The sequence below is a fragment of the Xenopus tropicalis genome, chromosome 1, assembly GCF_000004195.4.
Source record: "Xenopus tropicalis strain Nigerian chromosome 1, UCB_Xtro_10.0, whole genome shotgun sequence".
NCBI classification, from domain to species: domain Eukaryota; kingdom Metazoa; phylum Chordata; class Amphibia; order Anura; family Pipidae; genus Xenopus; species Xenopus tropicalis.
This window is the reverse complement of record NC_030677.2, coordinates 29,853,961-29,872,935: the sequence shown is the minus strand read 5'-3', so window position 1 is coordinate 29,872,935 and position 18,975 is coordinate 29,853,961. Positions and strand designations below refer to the sequence as shown.

The 18,975-nt window shown below is 36.9% G+C and overlaps 1 protein-coding gene across 1 annotated transcript in view; it reads left to right on the top strand.

The window, feature by feature from the left end:
• The window catches only part of kcnip4 (Kv channel interacting protein 4), a 102,323-nt gene extending 84,060 nt beyond the window's left edge, over window positions 1-18,263 (top strand). The window contains exons 4-8 of the mRNA XM_002936712.5: window positions 1,552-1,622; window positions 12,146-12,253; window positions 13,691-13,795; window positions 13,885-13,947; window positions 17,958-18,263. Coding sequence (XP_002936758.1) covers window positions 1,552-1,622; window positions 12,146-12,253; window positions 13,691-13,795; window positions 13,885-13,947; window positions 17,958-18,005 — 395 coding nt within the window. The 3' untranslated portion in view covers window positions 18,006-18,263. The remainder of the gene's footprint in view (window positions 1-1,551; window positions 1,623-12,145; window positions 12,254-13,690; window positions 13,796-13,884; window positions 13,948-17,957) is intronic.
• The last annotated feature ends 712 nt before the right edge of the window (window positions 18,264-18,975 follow it).

Here is an 18,975-nt window from a genome sequence, read left to right as displayed (position 1 = left end):
TTAAAGGCCCAGGTCACCATTAAATTGATGGGTGTTGGGGTAGAACCACTTGTAAGTTTGGCTTTATGTTCTGCAGAATAAAGTATAAAAAATGCAAGTATAATTGAAGTGAGACTGATCTGACCAAACTATAAATATACAAAAAAAAAAAAAGTGAACCCAGAAGGAAAGATTGACACATACAGGTTTTGCAGTCTATATGTATATGCCCCAGTGCACCCTGTCATTCACGTAACTATAGTAGTTATGGACTGAATGAAATAGTGCTCTCTGTCTTCATCTGCTGGCCATTTCTGAAAAAGGCACCTACTGTACTTATTCACTATAAAGGTAACTGAGAATAAGGGAAAGAAGTTACAGGAAAAGCAGATTAGTACGGAGCAATTAGAGCAAACGTGTGAGACAATATCATGTGGAGAAGAGGTAACGTATAGTGAAGGCACATTGTAGTGCTCTCATTCTCCTACTGCACTTACACACTTGTCTGGCTACTTGTCACTGCTACAGAAATAGACAATGCTGATCATTTACTGATAACTGTCTCTTCATGTGTTTTAGCTGAGGCAATTCTCAGTATTGTCTATGGCAGGGTATTTTCTGGCTTTTAGTAGCTTTGACAAGTAGCTGCTACTTAGTAGCTCTGTGTGTCTTCACCCTAACATTGCACGAATGCCCCACATGCTATAATTACACTATACACACACCTATGTGCAGCCCAGTCAGTAAAACATACAAGGTCTTAGTGTAATCATCATGAATCTAGAAAGACAAATTAATTAATCTGTGCACACTCAGCAGTGGTACTTATAAAATAGCAATATAGCACGTGTTACAGTATGTGGTTTTCTTATTTTCAATACTAATTGTACTTAGAGCACAACCTCTTTATTTGGGCATTCTAAAGGTCTCTTTTACTTCTTCACCATTAAGCACAGATACAGGTTATTAAATGTATTGCACATTATCTGGTGCCCTCTAACAGGATTAGACTGGGGTGTGCAAGGCCCACTGGGGCTGCTACTTCTGGGGCCCTCACACCTGCTTACGGGCCCCCGCCTGCCCCCTCACCTACTGCCAGCCCCTCTTCCCCCACACACATGTACCTTATACTTCACTGTGATTGAGGGAGGGCAGTGGGGGAGCAAAGGTAGGGGTAGTGGCAGATGGGAATGGGGTCTGGGACAACAGGGCCCATTGGGCTTTTACCTCGGTGTCCGGCTGGCCCAGTCTGACCCTGCATAATTAACCCTCTTATACTTACTTGTGTGTCATGTAGTGTGAAAGTTGTTACATTTTGCATTGTGTTAAATCAAATGCATCAGCCTTGCTCCATCTGTAGGTGTCATTTTATTGGTAAAGGTTACAAGTAATGTCACAAATGTACATGGAATTCTACCATAAACAGTAACATTAGCAAGATGCATTATAAACATCATTGGCGCACTCCCTGCAGCAAGTTATACAGCCATAAGATGAAACAGCAATGCTACTATAGTGCTTTGTTTTGCAGAAAGTGGAAAAGCAATTTAATTCTGTTTATTTCATTCACAGACGCATCAACATACGCACATTTTCTGTTTAATGCATTCGACACAGACCATAATGGATCTGTAAGTTTTGAGGTGAGTTAAGTCATTTAACAAATAAAGGCAGCAGGTATGTGTCCTTATATCAACAGGTAACCAGAGTAAAGGATAAGGTAAAGAATAAATACACTCTTTTTTACAGTACCTTGTACTTGATCACAACTAAGATATAATTACCCCTTATTGGGGGCAGAACAGCCCTATTGGGTTTATTTAATGGTTAAATGATTCCCTTTTCTCTGTAATAATAAAACAGTACCTGTACTTGATCCCAACTAAGATATAATTACCCCTTATTGGGGGCAAACAATCCTATTGGGTTTATTTAATGGTTAAATGATTCCCTTTTCTCTGTAATAATAAAACAGTACCTGTACTTGATCCCAACTAAGATATAATTACCCCTTATTGGGGGCAGAACAGCCCTATTGGGTTTATTTAATGGTTAAATGATTCCCTTTTCTCTGTAATAATAAAACAGTACCTGTACTTGATCCCAACTAAGATATAATTACCCCTTGTTGGGGGCAAACAATCCTATTGGGTTTATTTAATGGTTAAATGATTCCCTTTTCTCTGTAATAATAAAACAGTACCTGTACTTGATCACAACTAAGATATAATTACCCTTTATTGGGGGCAAACAATCCTATTGGGTTTATTTAATCTTTAAATGATTTTTAGCAGACTTAAGGTATGGAGATCCAAATTATGGAAAGATCCCTTATCTGGAAAACCCCAGGTCCCAGACATTCTGGATAATAGGTCCTGTATTTTTAAAGAGCCATATGATTCTTATTGCAAATAGACATGTATACTGTATGGATATTTTATTAGGTATAGGCATGTGTGCTTACAATAACATATGCCAGTAAGGATTACCAGGCTATATTTCTGTCCATTGTGACCCAGAAATAAAATGACAAAGCCCAGGCCTATCCGTTACTTTCACTGCACAAGATGTAATCCAGACAGTTAATCAGCGTTAAATCATGAACTCATCTCTTTCAAATAGTTATGGGCTTCAAAAAATGGGGAAAAAACACATCATGGTTAACCTACTAACTATGTATCAGATTTACAAGGTGCCGTATTTGTGGATAATTGAGTGTTTATATATTTATAGGAGTTGGTTTATTGCCTCTGGAAAAGGTGGTTAGATGGCGCTAGGGAAATCCCTCTCTGTATGCTCTGGCAGCATTGGGAGGTGCCATATTGCTGTGTTAGACAGAGAAGCCCTGTACTTCATCACTGCACAAAATAAAAATTCAAACAAGTTCCACTTCATTGGATTAAGAAATAATAAAAACGTGGTTTCGGGTGTGGGCAAATTTGTATTGATCAAAGGGGATAGCCTGTTGGTTGATATACGTCCTAGCATTTGGGCACATTATACAAAATATGCTTTTGTCTTTTCATTCTATAATCTATAGGGGGTTATTCATTAAAATTCGTATTTGTGAAATTTTTGTATTTTTTTTCTACTTCGAATAAAAAATATAAAAATGTGCAAAATGGAAAAAACTCGAATTGACTTCAGAGTTCAAACTGTGCATAAAAATGGCTCCCATTTACTTCTACATGGGCTCGCAAGCTTTCAGATGCTGAAATGGTTAAAGTGTTGTTTGTGGGACTTCAGCTACTTTTGGGAATTGTGGACAATACTGATACTGTAAAGCACTGTCTGGGAAAGCAGCAAATGGGATAAAGTGTACATTGCTCCTAGGTTTCTCACTTATACATATTGAGGGACTGGTTAAAGGAGAACTAAACCCTATAAATGAATATGGCTAAACATGCCATATTTTATATACTGAACGTATTGCACCAGCCTAAAGTTTCAGCATCTCAATAGCAGCAATGATCCAGGAAAGTGTCAGCAGCATTGCACATGCTCAGTTGGCTCTGGGCAGCTGTTGAGAAGCTGAGCTTAGGGGTTGTTGCAAATTATCAAGCAGAAAATGAGCCTGGCCTGTCATATAAGCTGATGCTACAGGGTTAATTATTACATTTTGATGCTAATTGCAGTGGTTTCTGAGCTGCCATGTAGTAATTATCTGTATTTATTACCAATCAGCCTTATATTGTGACATTTATATTCTATATATACGGTATAGTGTGACATTTATATTCTATATATACAGTATATTGTGACATTTATATTCTATATATACAGTATAGTGTGACATTTATATTCTATATATACAGTATAGAGTGACATTTATATTCTATATATACAGTATAGTGAGACATTTATATTCTATATATACAGTATAGTGTGACATTTATATTCTATATATACAGTATAGTGTGACATTTATATTCTATATATACAGTATAGTGTGACATTTATATTCTATATATACAGTATAGAGTGACATTTATATTCTATATATACAGTATAGTGAGACATTTATATTCTATATATACAGTATAGTGTGACATTTATATTCTATATATACAGTATAGTGTGACATTTATATTCTATATATACAGTATAGAGTGACATTTATATTCTATATATACAGTATAGTGTGACATTTATATTCTATATATACAGTATAGTGAGACATTTATATTCTATATATACAGTATATAGTGAGCGGGCCCCTAAGCTCAGGTTAGTGACAGCAGCACAGAGTATGTGTAAACGGCTGTGGGTGCCTTGGGCTGGTACAGAAGCCCAAAACATAACATACAACATTTCTAGCCTACTTCTTTAGTTAGGCTTTAGTTCCCCTTTAAGTACAATTAGCCTTAGGCAGCTCATGCTGGGGGTGGAAGTTTGGGTTCTCAGTGTGTGTATAGGCTACATGGACAGATGGTGTCTCTCTGAAGAGCTGCTGAAGATCAAAAGGAGCTGGGAGCACTAATGGCCCCTGCCTTACCTTGTTAGGGGTGGAGGATCCCTGTTTAGCCCCCACAGGAGTGAGGGTGATTTCTCTGTTAAACTGGTGACTCTGTAGAATGGACTTTGAGATAAACTGCTTTGAATCTGCAATTTGGTGTTGCTGACTCCTGTCTGCCTTGAATCTACCAATACAAGTTTGAGCAAATCTCCCCAATAGGCAGTATGTGGGGGGAAGGAAGGGCATAAATACATTTATGTATGGATTTATACAGGTACACAGATGTAGGTTTGTATAAAGTATTTACAATGTGGTATTTTCTGACTATTGAAATTCAAGTTGAGTGTGTTGTTCCTAGGACTGCAGTTGATTTTTTTAAGGTGAGGAGAATACTGCTATAAATATTGTGCCAATGTTTCTTTAATGACCATTTCCACATATCTGACTATGGCAGTGGTCACATTTTACAGTGGTATATAAATGTAAAAGTATGGATTATATTTCCCAGTTATTGTCAGGCAGAGCCACTGATTCATTTGATGAATGTCTGGAGCAGGGGTCCCCAACCAAGACTTGGAGAGCAACACAAGCACCATAAAAGTTCATGGAGGAGCCAAATAAGGGCTAAGTTTGGCTATTGGGTAGCCTCTATGCACACTATCAGCTTACAGGGGGCTTTATTTGGTAGGAAATCTTGTTTTTATTCAACCAAAACTTGCCCCCAAGTCAGGAATTCAAAATAACTCCCTGGTTTGGGGGCACTGAGAGCAACACCCAAGGAGTTGGGGAGCAACATGTTGCCCCCGAGCCACTGGTTGGGGATCACTGGTCTGGAGAGTAACTTGGATTGAATCATATTGACTGGTATTTGGAGTCTATTTCTGGTTCTCCCAATTCAAGGCATATTCTTATTGGCAATGCAATGGTATTTACACTGAATATGTACAGTGGCTTGCAAAAGTATTCGGCCCCCTTGAACTTTTCCACATTGTCACATTACAGCCACAAAAATGATTTAATTTTATTGGAATTCCACGTGAAAGACCAATACAAAGTGGTGTACACGTGAGAAGTGGAACGAAAATCATACATGATTCCAAACATTTTTTACAAATAAATAACTGCAAAGTGGGGTGTGCGTAATTATTCAGCCCCCTTTGGTCTGAGTACAGTCAGTTGCCCATACACATTGCCTGATGAGTGCTAATGACTAAATAGAGTGCACCTGTGTGTAATCTAATGTCAGTACAAATGCAGCTGCTCTGTGACGGCCTCAGAGGTTGTCTAAGAGAATATTGGGAGCAACAACACCATGAAGTCCAAAGAACACACCAGACAGGTCAGGGATAAAGTTATTGAGAAGTTTAAAGCAGGCTTAGGCTACAAAAAGATTTCCAAAGCCTTGAACATCCCACGGAGCACTGTTCCACCGATCATTCAGAAATGGAAGGAGTATGGCACAACTGTAAACTTACCAAGATAAGGCCGTCCACCTAAACTCACAGGCCGAACAAGGAGAGCGCTGATCAGAAATGCAGCCAAGAGGCCCATGGTGACTCTGGGGGAGCTGCAGAGATCTACAGCTCAGGTGGGGGAATCTGTCCATAGGACAACTATTAGTCGTGCACTGCACAAAGTTGGCCTTTATGGAAGAGTGGCAAGAAGAAAGCCATTGTTAACAGAAAACCATAAGAAGTCCCGTTTGCAGTTTGCCACAAGCCATGTGGGGGACACAGAAAACATGTGGAAGAAGGTGCTCTGCTCAGATGAGACCAAAATGGAACTTTTTGGCCAAAATGCAAAACGCTATGTGTAGCGGAAAACTAACACTGCACATCACTCTGAACACACCATCCCCACTGTCAAATATGGTGGTAGCAGCATCATGCTCTGGGGGGGCTTCTCTTCAGCAGGGACAGGGAAGCTGGTCAGAGTTGATGGGAAGATGGATGGAGCCAAATACAGGGCAATCTTGGAAGAAAACCTCTTGGAGTCTGCAAAAGACTTGAGACTGGGGCGGAGGTTCACCTTCCAGCAGGACAATGACCCTAAACATAAAGCCAGGGCAACAATGGAATGGTTTAAAACAAAACATATCCATGTGTTAGAATGGCCCAGTCACAGTCCAGATCTAAATCCAATGGAGAATCTGTGGCAAGATCTGAAAACTGCTGTTCCCAAACGCTGTCCATCTAATCTGACTGAGCTGGAGCTGTTTTGCAAAGAAGAATGGGCAAGGATTTCAGTCTGTAGATGTGCAAAGCTGGTACAGAAATACCCTAAAAGCCTGGCAGCTGTAATTGCAGCAAAAGGTGGTTCTACAAAGTATTGACTCAGGGGGCTGAATAATTACGCACACCCCACTTTGCATTTATTTATTTGTAAAAAATGTTTGAAATCATGTATGATTTTCGTTCCACTTCTCACGTGTACACCACTTTGTATTGGTCTTTCACGTGGAATTCCAATAAAATTGATCCATGTTTGTGGCTGTAATGTGACAAAATGTGGAAAAGTTCAAGGGGGCCGAATACTTTTGCAAGCCACTGTATAAAGCATTGCAGCTTGCTGATACCAGAATGTCGCACTCTCATCGTTATAGGCTGAATTCTAATATTAACTTACTACTTGTAATTATGGTCTTTTGGCTTTTTCTTACTGTTGTATTTGCTGACATTTTAGAAAAGAGATTTTCATGTGTAAAAGTTTTGTAAAAAAGTTTCATTACTTTGTGCATGCTGTGCATTATCACTTACTCAGTACACTCATTTATACATTGCACCACAGCTTGATTATAAAATGCAATAAAAATAAGTACAATATAAACGGAAAAAAAACAACAAACTCTCTAGGGATAATGGATAGGATTGGAATTGTGGTCGGAAGCTGTTAAGTGTTTGTATTAGTTAAAGGTGAATCTGAATGAATGTTGATGTAAAAATTAGGGGAATATATCTGGCTAATATTGGGGTACAGATACAAAGATACAAAGAATACATGTGCCCATACTCATAAAACACATGTAGGAATAAAACAAGGATATTCTTTCATAAATGGTTTCATCCCCCCGGCTCACAATATTTCATGCCCCCCCACATAGTAGAACCAGACACATAAAAACTAATAATATAAAGTAATAATTCTCAATTGAAATGATAACATACAAAGATAAATCAGTTTGATGTATAACAATAACCTTTTGCATTAGTCTGATGAGTTTATTTCAAATTATGAGGAAGGTGCTTATTGTGTCTTGTCTGGATTTGGGCGCACTTTTTTATATTCCTAAACACATTCACATATTTATAAGCACAAACATTTATTCAAATGTCATTTCAGGGTCTAATCCAAATCAGTCATATTGTACATTGTGTGATTAAAACAGCGGGAAGAAATGAGAACACAGTCCGAATGTTTTCTCATTTACTATGTGTAATGTAACCTGATGTTGTTGCGCACATCTTATTTATGATCATTTAAATACCAACCAACCATTTTGCCCAAAACATTTCTCATCACAGAACAGAAAAATGACAGAATAGGGTTGCTCTATTCAGCTATTGTTTCATTATGGGTTTCCTCAAAGCCTACAGGTTTTACAAGTTTTTTGAATTTTGTGTGCTTAATAAATATCAAACATTCAAAATTAGAATGGCGGAAAATACTTACATTTGAATCAGTCTCTTAAACTGAAGCCTAACTAAAGAATTATGCTTTGTGCTTCTGTACCAGCCCAAGGCACCCACAGCCCTTTAGTAGGGAAGATCTGTGCCCCCAAAGATGCCCCAGTAGCCCCCCATCTTCTTTTCTGCTGATTCCCTGCCCATACTCTGTGCTACTGTCACTTACCTGAGCTTAGGGACTCACTCACTATATACTGTATATATAGAATATAAATGTCACACTATACTGTATATATAGAATATAAATGTCACACTATACTGTATCTATAGAATATAAATGTCACTATATACTGTATATATAGAATATAAATGTCACACTATACTGTATCTATAGAATATAAATGTCACACTATACTGTATCTATAGAATATAAATGTCACACTATACTGTATATAAAGAATATAAATGTCTCACTATACTGTATATATAGAACATAAATTTCTCACTATACTGTATATATAGAATATAAATGTCTCACTATCCTGTATATATAGAATATAAATGTCACACTATACTGTATATATAGAATATAAATGTCTCACTATACTGTATATATAGAATATAAATGTCACACTATACTGTATATATAGAATATAAATGTCACACTATACTGTATATATAGAATATAAATGTCACACTATACTGTATCTATAGAATATAAATGTCACACTATACTGTATATATAGAGTATAAATGTCTCACTATACTGTATATATAGAATATAAATGTCACACTATACTGTATCTATAGAATATAAATGTCACACTATACTGTATCTATAGAATATAAATGTCACACTATACTGTATATAAAGAATATAAATGTCTCACTATACTGTATATATAGAATATAAATTTCTCACTATACTGTATATATAGAATATAAATGTCTCACTATCCTGTATATATAGAATATAAATGTCACACTATACTGTATATATAGAATATAAATGTCTCACTATACTGTATATATAGAATATAAATGTCACACTATACTGTATATATAGAATATAAATGTCACACTATACTGTATCTATAGAATATAAATGTCTCACTATACTGTATATATAGAATATAAATGTCTCACTATACTGTATCTATAGAATATAAATGTCACACTATACTGTATATATAGAGTATAAATGTCACACTATACTGTATATATAGAATATAAATGTCACACTATACTGTATATATAGAGTATAAATGTCACACTATACTGTATATATAGAATATAAATGTCACCCTATACTGTATATATAGATTATAAATGTCTCACTATACTGTATCTATAGAATATAAATGTCACACTATACTGTATCTATAGAATATAAATGTCACACTATACTGTATATAAAGAATATAAATGTCACACTATACTGTATCTATAGAATATAAATGTCACACTATACTGTATATATAGAGTATAAATGTCACACTATACTGTATATATAGAATATAAATGTCACACTATACTGTATATATAGAGTATAAATGTCACACTATACTGTATATATAGAATATAAATGTCACCCTATACTGTATATATAGATTATAAATGTCTCACTATACTGTATCTATAGAATATAAATGTCACACTATACTGTATCTATAGAATATAAATGTCACACTATACAGTATATATAGAATATAAATGTCTCACTATACTGTATCTATAGAATATAAATGTCACACTATACTGTATATATAGAGTATAAATGTCACACTATACTGTATCTATAGAATATAAATGTCACACTATACTGTATCTATAGAATATAAATGTCACACTATACTGTATATAAAGAATATAAATGTCACCCTATACTGTATATATAGAATATAAATGTCACACTATACTGTATATATAGAATATAAATGTCTCACTATACTGTATATATAGAATATAAATGTCACACTATACTGTATATATAGAATATAAAGGTCTCACTATACTGTATATATAGAATATAAATGTCACACTATACTGTATATATAGAATATAAATGTCACCCTATACTGTATATATAGATTATAAATGTCACACTATACTGTATATATAGATTATAAATGTCACACTATACTGTACATATAGAATATAAATATCACAATATAAAGCTTATTATATTGTGTATTAATTATTAGTAATTAATACAGATTGTTACTGCATGGTACCTCAGAAACCAGTGCAATCAGCATCAAAATGTAACAATCAGCCCTGTAGCATCAGCTTATATGACAGACAAACCTCATTTGCTGCTTGATAATTTGCAAGAACCCCTAAGCTTAGCTTCTCAGCAGCTGCCCAGAGCCCACTGAGCATGTGCAGTGTCACTGACACTTTCCAAGATGGGGAGTACCTGTGACAAGCTAATAGCCCGGGACCATTACTACTAGAAGAGATGCTGAAACTTTAGGCTGGTGCAATAAGTTCAGTATATAAAATATGGCATTTCTAGCCATATTCATTTATAGGGTTTTTTTCTCCTTTGGGTTTGTTGAAAATAATTGATGATACATTGTTATGGTTTGTTGACCAAGAATTCATGGAATGCCAAATAGGGTTGTTTAAACAGGTGATTCTTTAATTTGAAGAGAGGGAAGCTCAAGAGAATTCTAGCAAACAGGAATGGGTTGGGCTGATGAAAGAAGAGGAGAAGTTCAGAAGTGAAGCACAGAGGACCCTTTACTCTAGTGGCTAGTGTAGGGGGCCCAGGTAACATAAGTTATAGGGGCCCATTTATTAACCATTGTTTTTTTTTTCTCTCGAAAAATCATTAAAAGTCACAGGGAAAAAACACTGCAACTTTTTCAAGATTTACTATGCGTCTAAACGCAAAAAAATCCGAATCCGACAATTCACCAGTTTAAACTTGTGGAGACCATGTCGAAGTCAATGGCAGAGGTCCCTTTCCTTTCCTTGAAAATCTTTCTTTTGTCTTGAAATTTTAGAGGTTTCGGGTTTTTGATGCTGGTTTTCGATTTTTTCGCAGCAACATTTCGATAAAGTCAGGTTTTCACAGCGACAATTCGAAAAATTTTAGGTTTTTTTTCACCTTTTTTTTTTTTTTAAACAAGATATGTGCTATAATGACCGACTGGAAAATTGGCCCAGGGGAAAGGAAATGGTATATATTATTATATATTGTGGTGACACTTTGGAAATAGAAATGAAAATTGTATTGCTGTCCTTTTGCACATTATTATTATGATGGTGTTTTTGTACACTGTATTCACTCTTTGTTAAAACATGTGTTGTGTATTGTCTTTCTTTATTTGAGGCTTTTATTTTAGGTACCTGTTCTGCCTACCCCTAGTCCAGGATCGCTTACCCCCGGCTGTAGATATTCACCACGCCCCACGCTATCCAGACTGTCAGTGCATGTGTGTGTCCGCATATTCACATGCATGGGGGGGAGGGGGAGGACCAGGCCGGACGGAGTGGCCCACCCTTGATTTATTTCCATAGGCCTTTTCTGTTAATCAGTTTATACAGAACTCATTCAAAATGGTTCACTGTAGACTACCGTATATACTCGAGTATAAGCTGATCCGAATATAAGCCGAGGTACCTAATTTTACCTAAGAAAACTGGAAAAACTTATTGACTCGAGTATAAGCCTAGGGTGGGAAATGCAGCCGCTACTGCTAAGTTTCAATAATCAAAATAAATACCAATAAAATTACATTAATTGAGGCATCAGTGGGGTATATGTTTTTAAATAAAGAAAACAGTAAACTAGCTCTGTAAGTGGAGAAGAAAGTCAACAAAACAACAGGCACTGGATGGTCTGGTTGTGGGTGGCCTAATTTGCACACAAAGGACAGAGGGTGCTAGTCTGGAGGGACCCTTGGCACCCGACTCGAGTATAAGCCGAGGGTGACTTTTTCAGCACATTTTGGGTGCTGAAAAACTAGGCTTATACTCGAGTATATACAGTAATATATATATACTTTTTATTGTTCACATGCTATTTCCCAGTATAATTGTCACTATCAATGTACCAAGACCTATTTTATTTTTGCAGGATTTTGTAATCGGTCTATCTACATTGCTTCGAGGCACAATTCAGGAAAAACTCAACTGGGCCTTTAATTTATATGATATAAACAAAGATGGATACATAACTAAAGAGGTAACTTCTTTAAACTCTGTTTTCATAGGAAATGTGCAACCATACTGACTGTACTAAATCATGGTTGCTTCTGTGCATTCTCATTAGCATAGTTATTGCAGGAACATATTTCAAGATCAAGATCATAAACATTGAATAATTCATATACTTCTGCAATATTTCCCCCTCTCTCCAAATTGTTGATTGGATCCTTGTGTGTGTAATAAACAGAGGAACTGTTTTGGAAATAAAAGATAACAGGACAATGTGTTGACTTTCTGGGTCAGTGTGTAAATGCCTGGCCATAGAAGGAGGACTTTGATGCACATACTACACATTTACCTATTTTGTAGACAGGCTAAGCTTCTAATTTGGGATACATTGGAAAGGGGGCTAGAGAGAGTGGTCAGAAAAAGTAGGGAATAAAGATGGGGTAGATAAAGCTCACAGTTTTAGCCAAAGGTGTCCAAGTCTGAGCACTGCTGAACCCTGTGAGAGACCACAACAATCCCAGACTTACTGTGCTTGTAGAGAATGAGTTAGTGGCATATTCGTACATTTCTGGCTGTAAACCCCACTGCTGGATCTCTTCAGGTTGATGTCCATTAGCTGTAAAAGAGAAAATGTCAGGCCAAATATAAATGAAGAAGAATAACAGTGTATTCTGAAATGAGTGTAAATGATCCATTTTGGAAAGGATAAACTGAAACATATCTGGTCAAGGTGTATTTATGTGGGAACTCTCCCACTGATTGGTATACTTTATGGACCATTCCCTTTTTAACAGATTTGATGTACCCGTATATACTCGAGTATAAGCCGATCCGAATATAAGCCGAGGTACCTAATTTTACCTAAGAAAACTGGAAAATGTATCGACTCGAGTATAAGCCTAGGGTGGGAAATGCAGCAGCTACTGCTTAGTTTTAATAATCAAAATAAATACCAATAAAATTACATTAAATGAGGCATCAGTGGGGTATATGTTTTTCAATATTTATTTCAAAGAAAAACAGTAAACTAGCTCTGTAAGCGGAGAAGAGGGTCAACAAAAACAACAGGCACTGGAGGGTCTGGTTGCGGGTGGCCTAATTTGCACACAAAGGACAGAGGGTGCTAGTCTAGAGGGACCCATGGCACCCGACTCGAGTATAAGCCGAGGGTGACTATTTCAGCACATTTTGGGTGCTGAAAAACTAGGCTTATACTCGAGTATATACAGTAAGTGATGCATCTGCTGGCACCTAGAAAAAGGTCCGAGACAATTGAGTTTAAGTTTTTGGAATTTTATCCCTAAATTTATATTGCAATATATATATATAGTAATCAACGAGTCATTATAAAACAGGCAGATACATTTTAAGGTAGCTCATAAAAACCCCCAGAAAACCTTATTTATCTACAAATAACATTTTACGGTGGCCAGTATAATGTCCCTTTACCATTCATTTATTTTAGGAGATGTTTGATATAATGAAATCAATTTATGACATGATGGGAAAGTGCACATATCCTCTTGTCAGGGAGGAAACACCAAGACAACACGTGGAGAATTTCTTCCAGGTAAGAATGTATTGCAGAATTATCTCTAATATTACCAGCTGTATTGCTAAAAAAAATATACATGGATCATTTTTTCTTTTCATTTGCAGAAAATGGACATTAATAAGGATGGAGTGGTAACTATAGAAGAATTTATAGAGAGCTGCCAAAAAGTAAGAAAAAAAGAGATATGGGAAAATGAATGCACCACAAATGATTTCTCTTTGAGTAAAAGCTACTAGAGCACTCAGGGCAAAAATTTGTTGCGCCCAATAACAATGACTAACATTTTCTCTATGAAAATCTTTCTGACATTCAGAAAAGGTTCTATAAATCTTAACATACAGTATCTACAGACTGCTGGGGATCCTTCTGTTCACTTCATAATGAGCCCCCATATATGAAATGAATGGTACCCAAAATATTTTTTATTGTTTGTGTTGGGGACTGGTAAAATGGCTACCACTTTTCTTAGGCAGTCAACTAGACAGTTAAAAGGGTCCATAGTTATAGAAAATGCACAAGTTCCTGTTTCTAGGTTAAACTATGCCCCTGGCAGTTCAGACACTGGCCAGAGGGTGTCACTGTTTTAAAGGATATAAGATAAAGCATATATGTGCTCTGGGAGAGAATGCATTTGAGCAGGAATGAGGAGACAGAGGGGAACATTGGTCATTGGGGCATTTCTCAACATTTGGATTTTCGTGTTTCTGGAATTTTTTGAAACCACAACTAAAGTCATTTCCATGCATGTCAGTCATTTATTAAATCAGAGATCCCCAACCAGTGACTTGTGAGCAACATGTTGTTCGCCAACCTTTTGGATGTTGCTCCCAGTGGCTTCAAAGCAGGTGCTTATTTTTGAATTCCTGGCTTGGAGGCAAGTTTTGGTTGCATAAAACCCAGTGTAAAGCCAAACAGAGCCTTCTATAGGTTGCCAGTCCACATAGGAGCTATGAAATGGCCAATTATAGCTCTTTTTTGCAACCCCAGGAACTTTTTTCATGTCTGTGTTGCTCCCCAAAACGTTTTCCATTTGAATGTGGCTCACAGGTATAAAAGTTTGGGGATCCCTGTATTAAATAATCCAAACTGAAAAAGCACGAACAAAAAAAGATTTGGAAAAAAACAGCAACTTTTTCATATTGTCGCACAAATTTGTGTCAGAAAAAAAACGTGAAAACCTCTAAAACCTGTAAAAGGAGAATCTGCCTTTGACTTCTACGTGATTTTAATGGCATATATTTTCTATCAGATTTGTTGTGGTTATGTCACATAATAAATCATGAAAAATGTTTTAACATTAAAATGTGAGTTTTAGTAGAAAAAAAATCTTTTAAAAAAAATGGACCGTTAGTAAATGCTCCCCCCCAGGTGTGATAAATAGGAACAAGGCTAACTACATGAGCAGCCTGAGCTCCACCAAAGAGATTTAGAAAGGATTATAATCCCGAATGCACCACTGCCCAGAATAAGGACCAAGTGCACAGACCTAGGGACTAGAGGAGTTTGTCTAGATTCCCCTTCACAATCCTGAAAAAGCTGGGAGCAATACTTTCCAGTTGAAATAATCATCTGTTCGATGTCTGACCCTGAGGGGCAAAGTGCTAAATGCTTAAAGCTGTTTTTGTGAGTATATGAGGGGCGTCATATCCTATCTTCTGTACCTGTTTGTTCTCAAGTACTTCTAGTCAAGATCCTGTTAAAAAAGCTCTTATTCCTTAAGTTCAAGAATCTCCGGCACCTATTTTATTGACATTACCCTGAGAGATATAGTTCTACACCAGCTCCAACATTATGTTAGGGCTCACACTTGTAGATTAGGAATTACATAAATGGAGCAACGGGTTGTAAGAAAGCACATCCACACTGCATGGACAAGCCACGCAACTGAATTCTCTACATAGTTAATTTACTTTTATTTTTTAATAAAATTTGTCATATAAATAAACATGTGTGCATGGAATCACATTCTTTATGGTGGCACAAGAGGAAGCAGTACTCCTATCCGTAACTATTAATATAGGGGACATAATGTTTCTTCTCGTGTTGGGTAAAACTCCCCTGCTTTTTGCTTTTGCCAGGAAAATTAAAATCCAGCAGATGTGCGTATTTATTAAAAGCATAATGATGCTTTTGCTGTGAAATAGACACACAATTTATCAGTTTTAATTTGGCGCCTCCAAGCAGGAGACTGAAGGCCAGTAATTTAATGAGCTGGCTGGACATGCTGTATTCCCCCGCAGCCACTTTGTTACAGGCCTGGTAGCTCTGTAGGGTTCTGAGACAAATTTGCTTATTTCCAGCAAGATTTCCTGAGTTTGTTCCAGGTCACCCCAGGACCTCAAGATCTGGAACCAAAACATCTCCTTGCAGGAATTCATGTTTGCTTATTCCTCCCATTTTGTTGCATAATATTGATTTTGTGACACTCTAGTAAACTACTTCAGCAAATGTCCTACAGCTACAGGTTGTAACTTTTACAATTTTGCAGCAGAGGCTTTTACAGGGATCATTTATTAAAAGCTCTGGCACAAGTGATAGTGCTCAGTAACAGAGTATCTGCATCTGGCACCCATCTGTGCTTTGCATCTCTCCAACCTTAGAGTGTCAGCGATATGGTACCTGCTCAGTGGGCAGCTATAGAGAAGGTAATCAGCTTAGGGCTCGGCACAAATAATAAAGCAGTAAATGAGCTTTGTCTGTGCTATTCTGATACCTACTGGGAGCTGCTATCTTGCTCCCTTCCCATTGTTCTGCTGATTGGCTGCTGGGGGGGGGGGGGCTCAGCAGTAAAGTGTGACTGAAGTTTATCAGAGCACAGGTCACATGGCTGTGGCACCCTGGGAATTGAAGAATATGGCTAGTCCCATGTGAAATTTCTATTAACTGATGCATTTAAAAAAAAAGAAATATGTTCCCCATGACAGTATTCCTTTAAGCTTTAGTTCTAACTCTGTAGCACCTTGTGCCCATTAGTGACCTGAATCATGCCAAGCTAGGGTGCATCCAAGAAGACATTCATGGCCTGCTCCAGCTACACCCTTAAAGAAAACCTATACCCCAAACAATTTAGGTCTATATAAAAAATATAGTGTATAAACCAGATAATATGCAAATCCCTGCTTCATTTAAAAAAACTATTTTAAAAAATATATACTTTTTGGTAGAATGTGCCATTGGGTAATCCTAAATAGGAAATTGCCATTTTAAGCACTAAGGGCCGCCCCCTGGGATCATATGAATCACGGTGCACACAAACACACCAAAGGTACACATATGTTTGCTGACATCAGCCAATTAATGGACAGAGTTCTGTCTTTTGCTCCCACACTACTTCCTGTTACAGTTAGAGCTGCATTATTTCCTGTCAGCTGATCTCTGAGGGAGCACACAGCCCATCACTAAATGGCGGCTCAAGGGAAAAGATGTAAAAGGGCAACATTTACTGATATACTATATATATATATATATATATATATATATATATATAGTATAAAAAAGACCAGCAACTCCGGGATTTCTTGTGAAAAATCAAAACATATATTCAAAGTAGCATAAACAGCCTATATATATATATATACGCTCCATAGAAGGCACTCATGGCATGTAGGCTATGAAGAAATTCTTTATTGATTCTCCAAATCAACGTGTTTCGACCCACTAGGGATCGTCGTCAGGACGTCAGATCCCTAGTGGGTCAAAACGCGTTGATTTGGAGAATCAATAAAGAATTTCTTCATAGCCTACATGCCATGAGTGCCTTCTATGGAGCGAATGTGATATTTGATGCGCACCCAGCTTCTGACTATTGCGTATGGTGAGTGCCGATAAACTGGACTTTATATATATATATATACTCAACATGTGGCCCTGGGCCCTTTGTTCTTCCTAATGTTTCCCATCTGTGTCTTTATCTAACAATTTTCATAAAATAAGCTTGGTACTGTATGGATGCTTCATCTGGGCTGCAGGGGAGGAGAAAAAAAGATGTAGATGGGACAAGAAAAACATGGGGCAACAAAGACATGGCCGTTGCATATTTCTGGGGATTTGCTTTCCTTGTAATGCTCATTTTGGACAAAAATTTTAGTTTTTTGGGTTTTTTTTTACACATACTTTCAACTAGTTGATTTCCTTCATTCACATCCAGGTCATAAATTCATTTTTTCTTCTTTCACAGGATGAAAATATTATGTGCTCTATGCAGCTGTTTGAGAATGTGATATAGCCCGCGTGTCATCTCGGAAGGATTTTCAACTTTATCTATTTTTTGACGATAATTTGAAGCTGTGATTTCCATCCTCCCATAAATAGACTGTTCAGCTCTAATACTCAGTTATATATTATGCAAAACAGCTTTTTTTATGATGCCTTCCATAACTTAGGATTCATGATGTGTAGCAGTTGCAAATGATTTTCTAGTGTATCATATTGAATACTTTTCATTTTTCTTCTTGGCTTTAATAAAAGCAGTTCCATAGTAACACATCTTACTCATGCAAATTGGGATACGGGAAGTGCCACATCCTCGTGTCCCTTTATGGGACTTTAGAGAACATAAAAGTATCCTAAGATCTTTAATAAGCATTGCTTTTCTGTAGGGAACCCAGTCGTACGTTATGACAGGACAAGGCTCCAAAGCAATCTGATTACACTATGAATAATACTTACCTTGGCAAGATTTGGCTTCAATGCGTTATCCTTTAAAACACTGCAGTATATTTGTTTAAAAGGCAATTCCTGTTTGAACTTCTGAACAAATGGAGGCACTGGAGGCATAAATCATGAAGCTGAAGGCTGTTTAGGGCACGTTTATAGGAACATTTTGTCCTGGAAAAGATGCGCAAAGCTGTCATTTAACAAATTTGTATTATAACGTTTGATTCACATTACACAGCAACGGCACATATCACAATGACCTTTTTATTGCATGGTTCCCTGTAATTGAACTGTTGTACAGGTATGGGACCTATTATCCAGAATGCTCGGGATCTGGGGTTTTCCGGAAAAGGGATCTTTCTGTAATTTGGATCTTCATAACTTAAGTCTGCCAAAAATCATTTAAATATTGAATAAACCCAATAGGATTGTTTTGCCTCCAATAAGGATTATTTATCTTAGTTGGGATCAAGTACAGGTCGTGTTTTATTATTACAGAGAAAAGGGAATCATTTAACCATTAAATAAACCCAATAGGG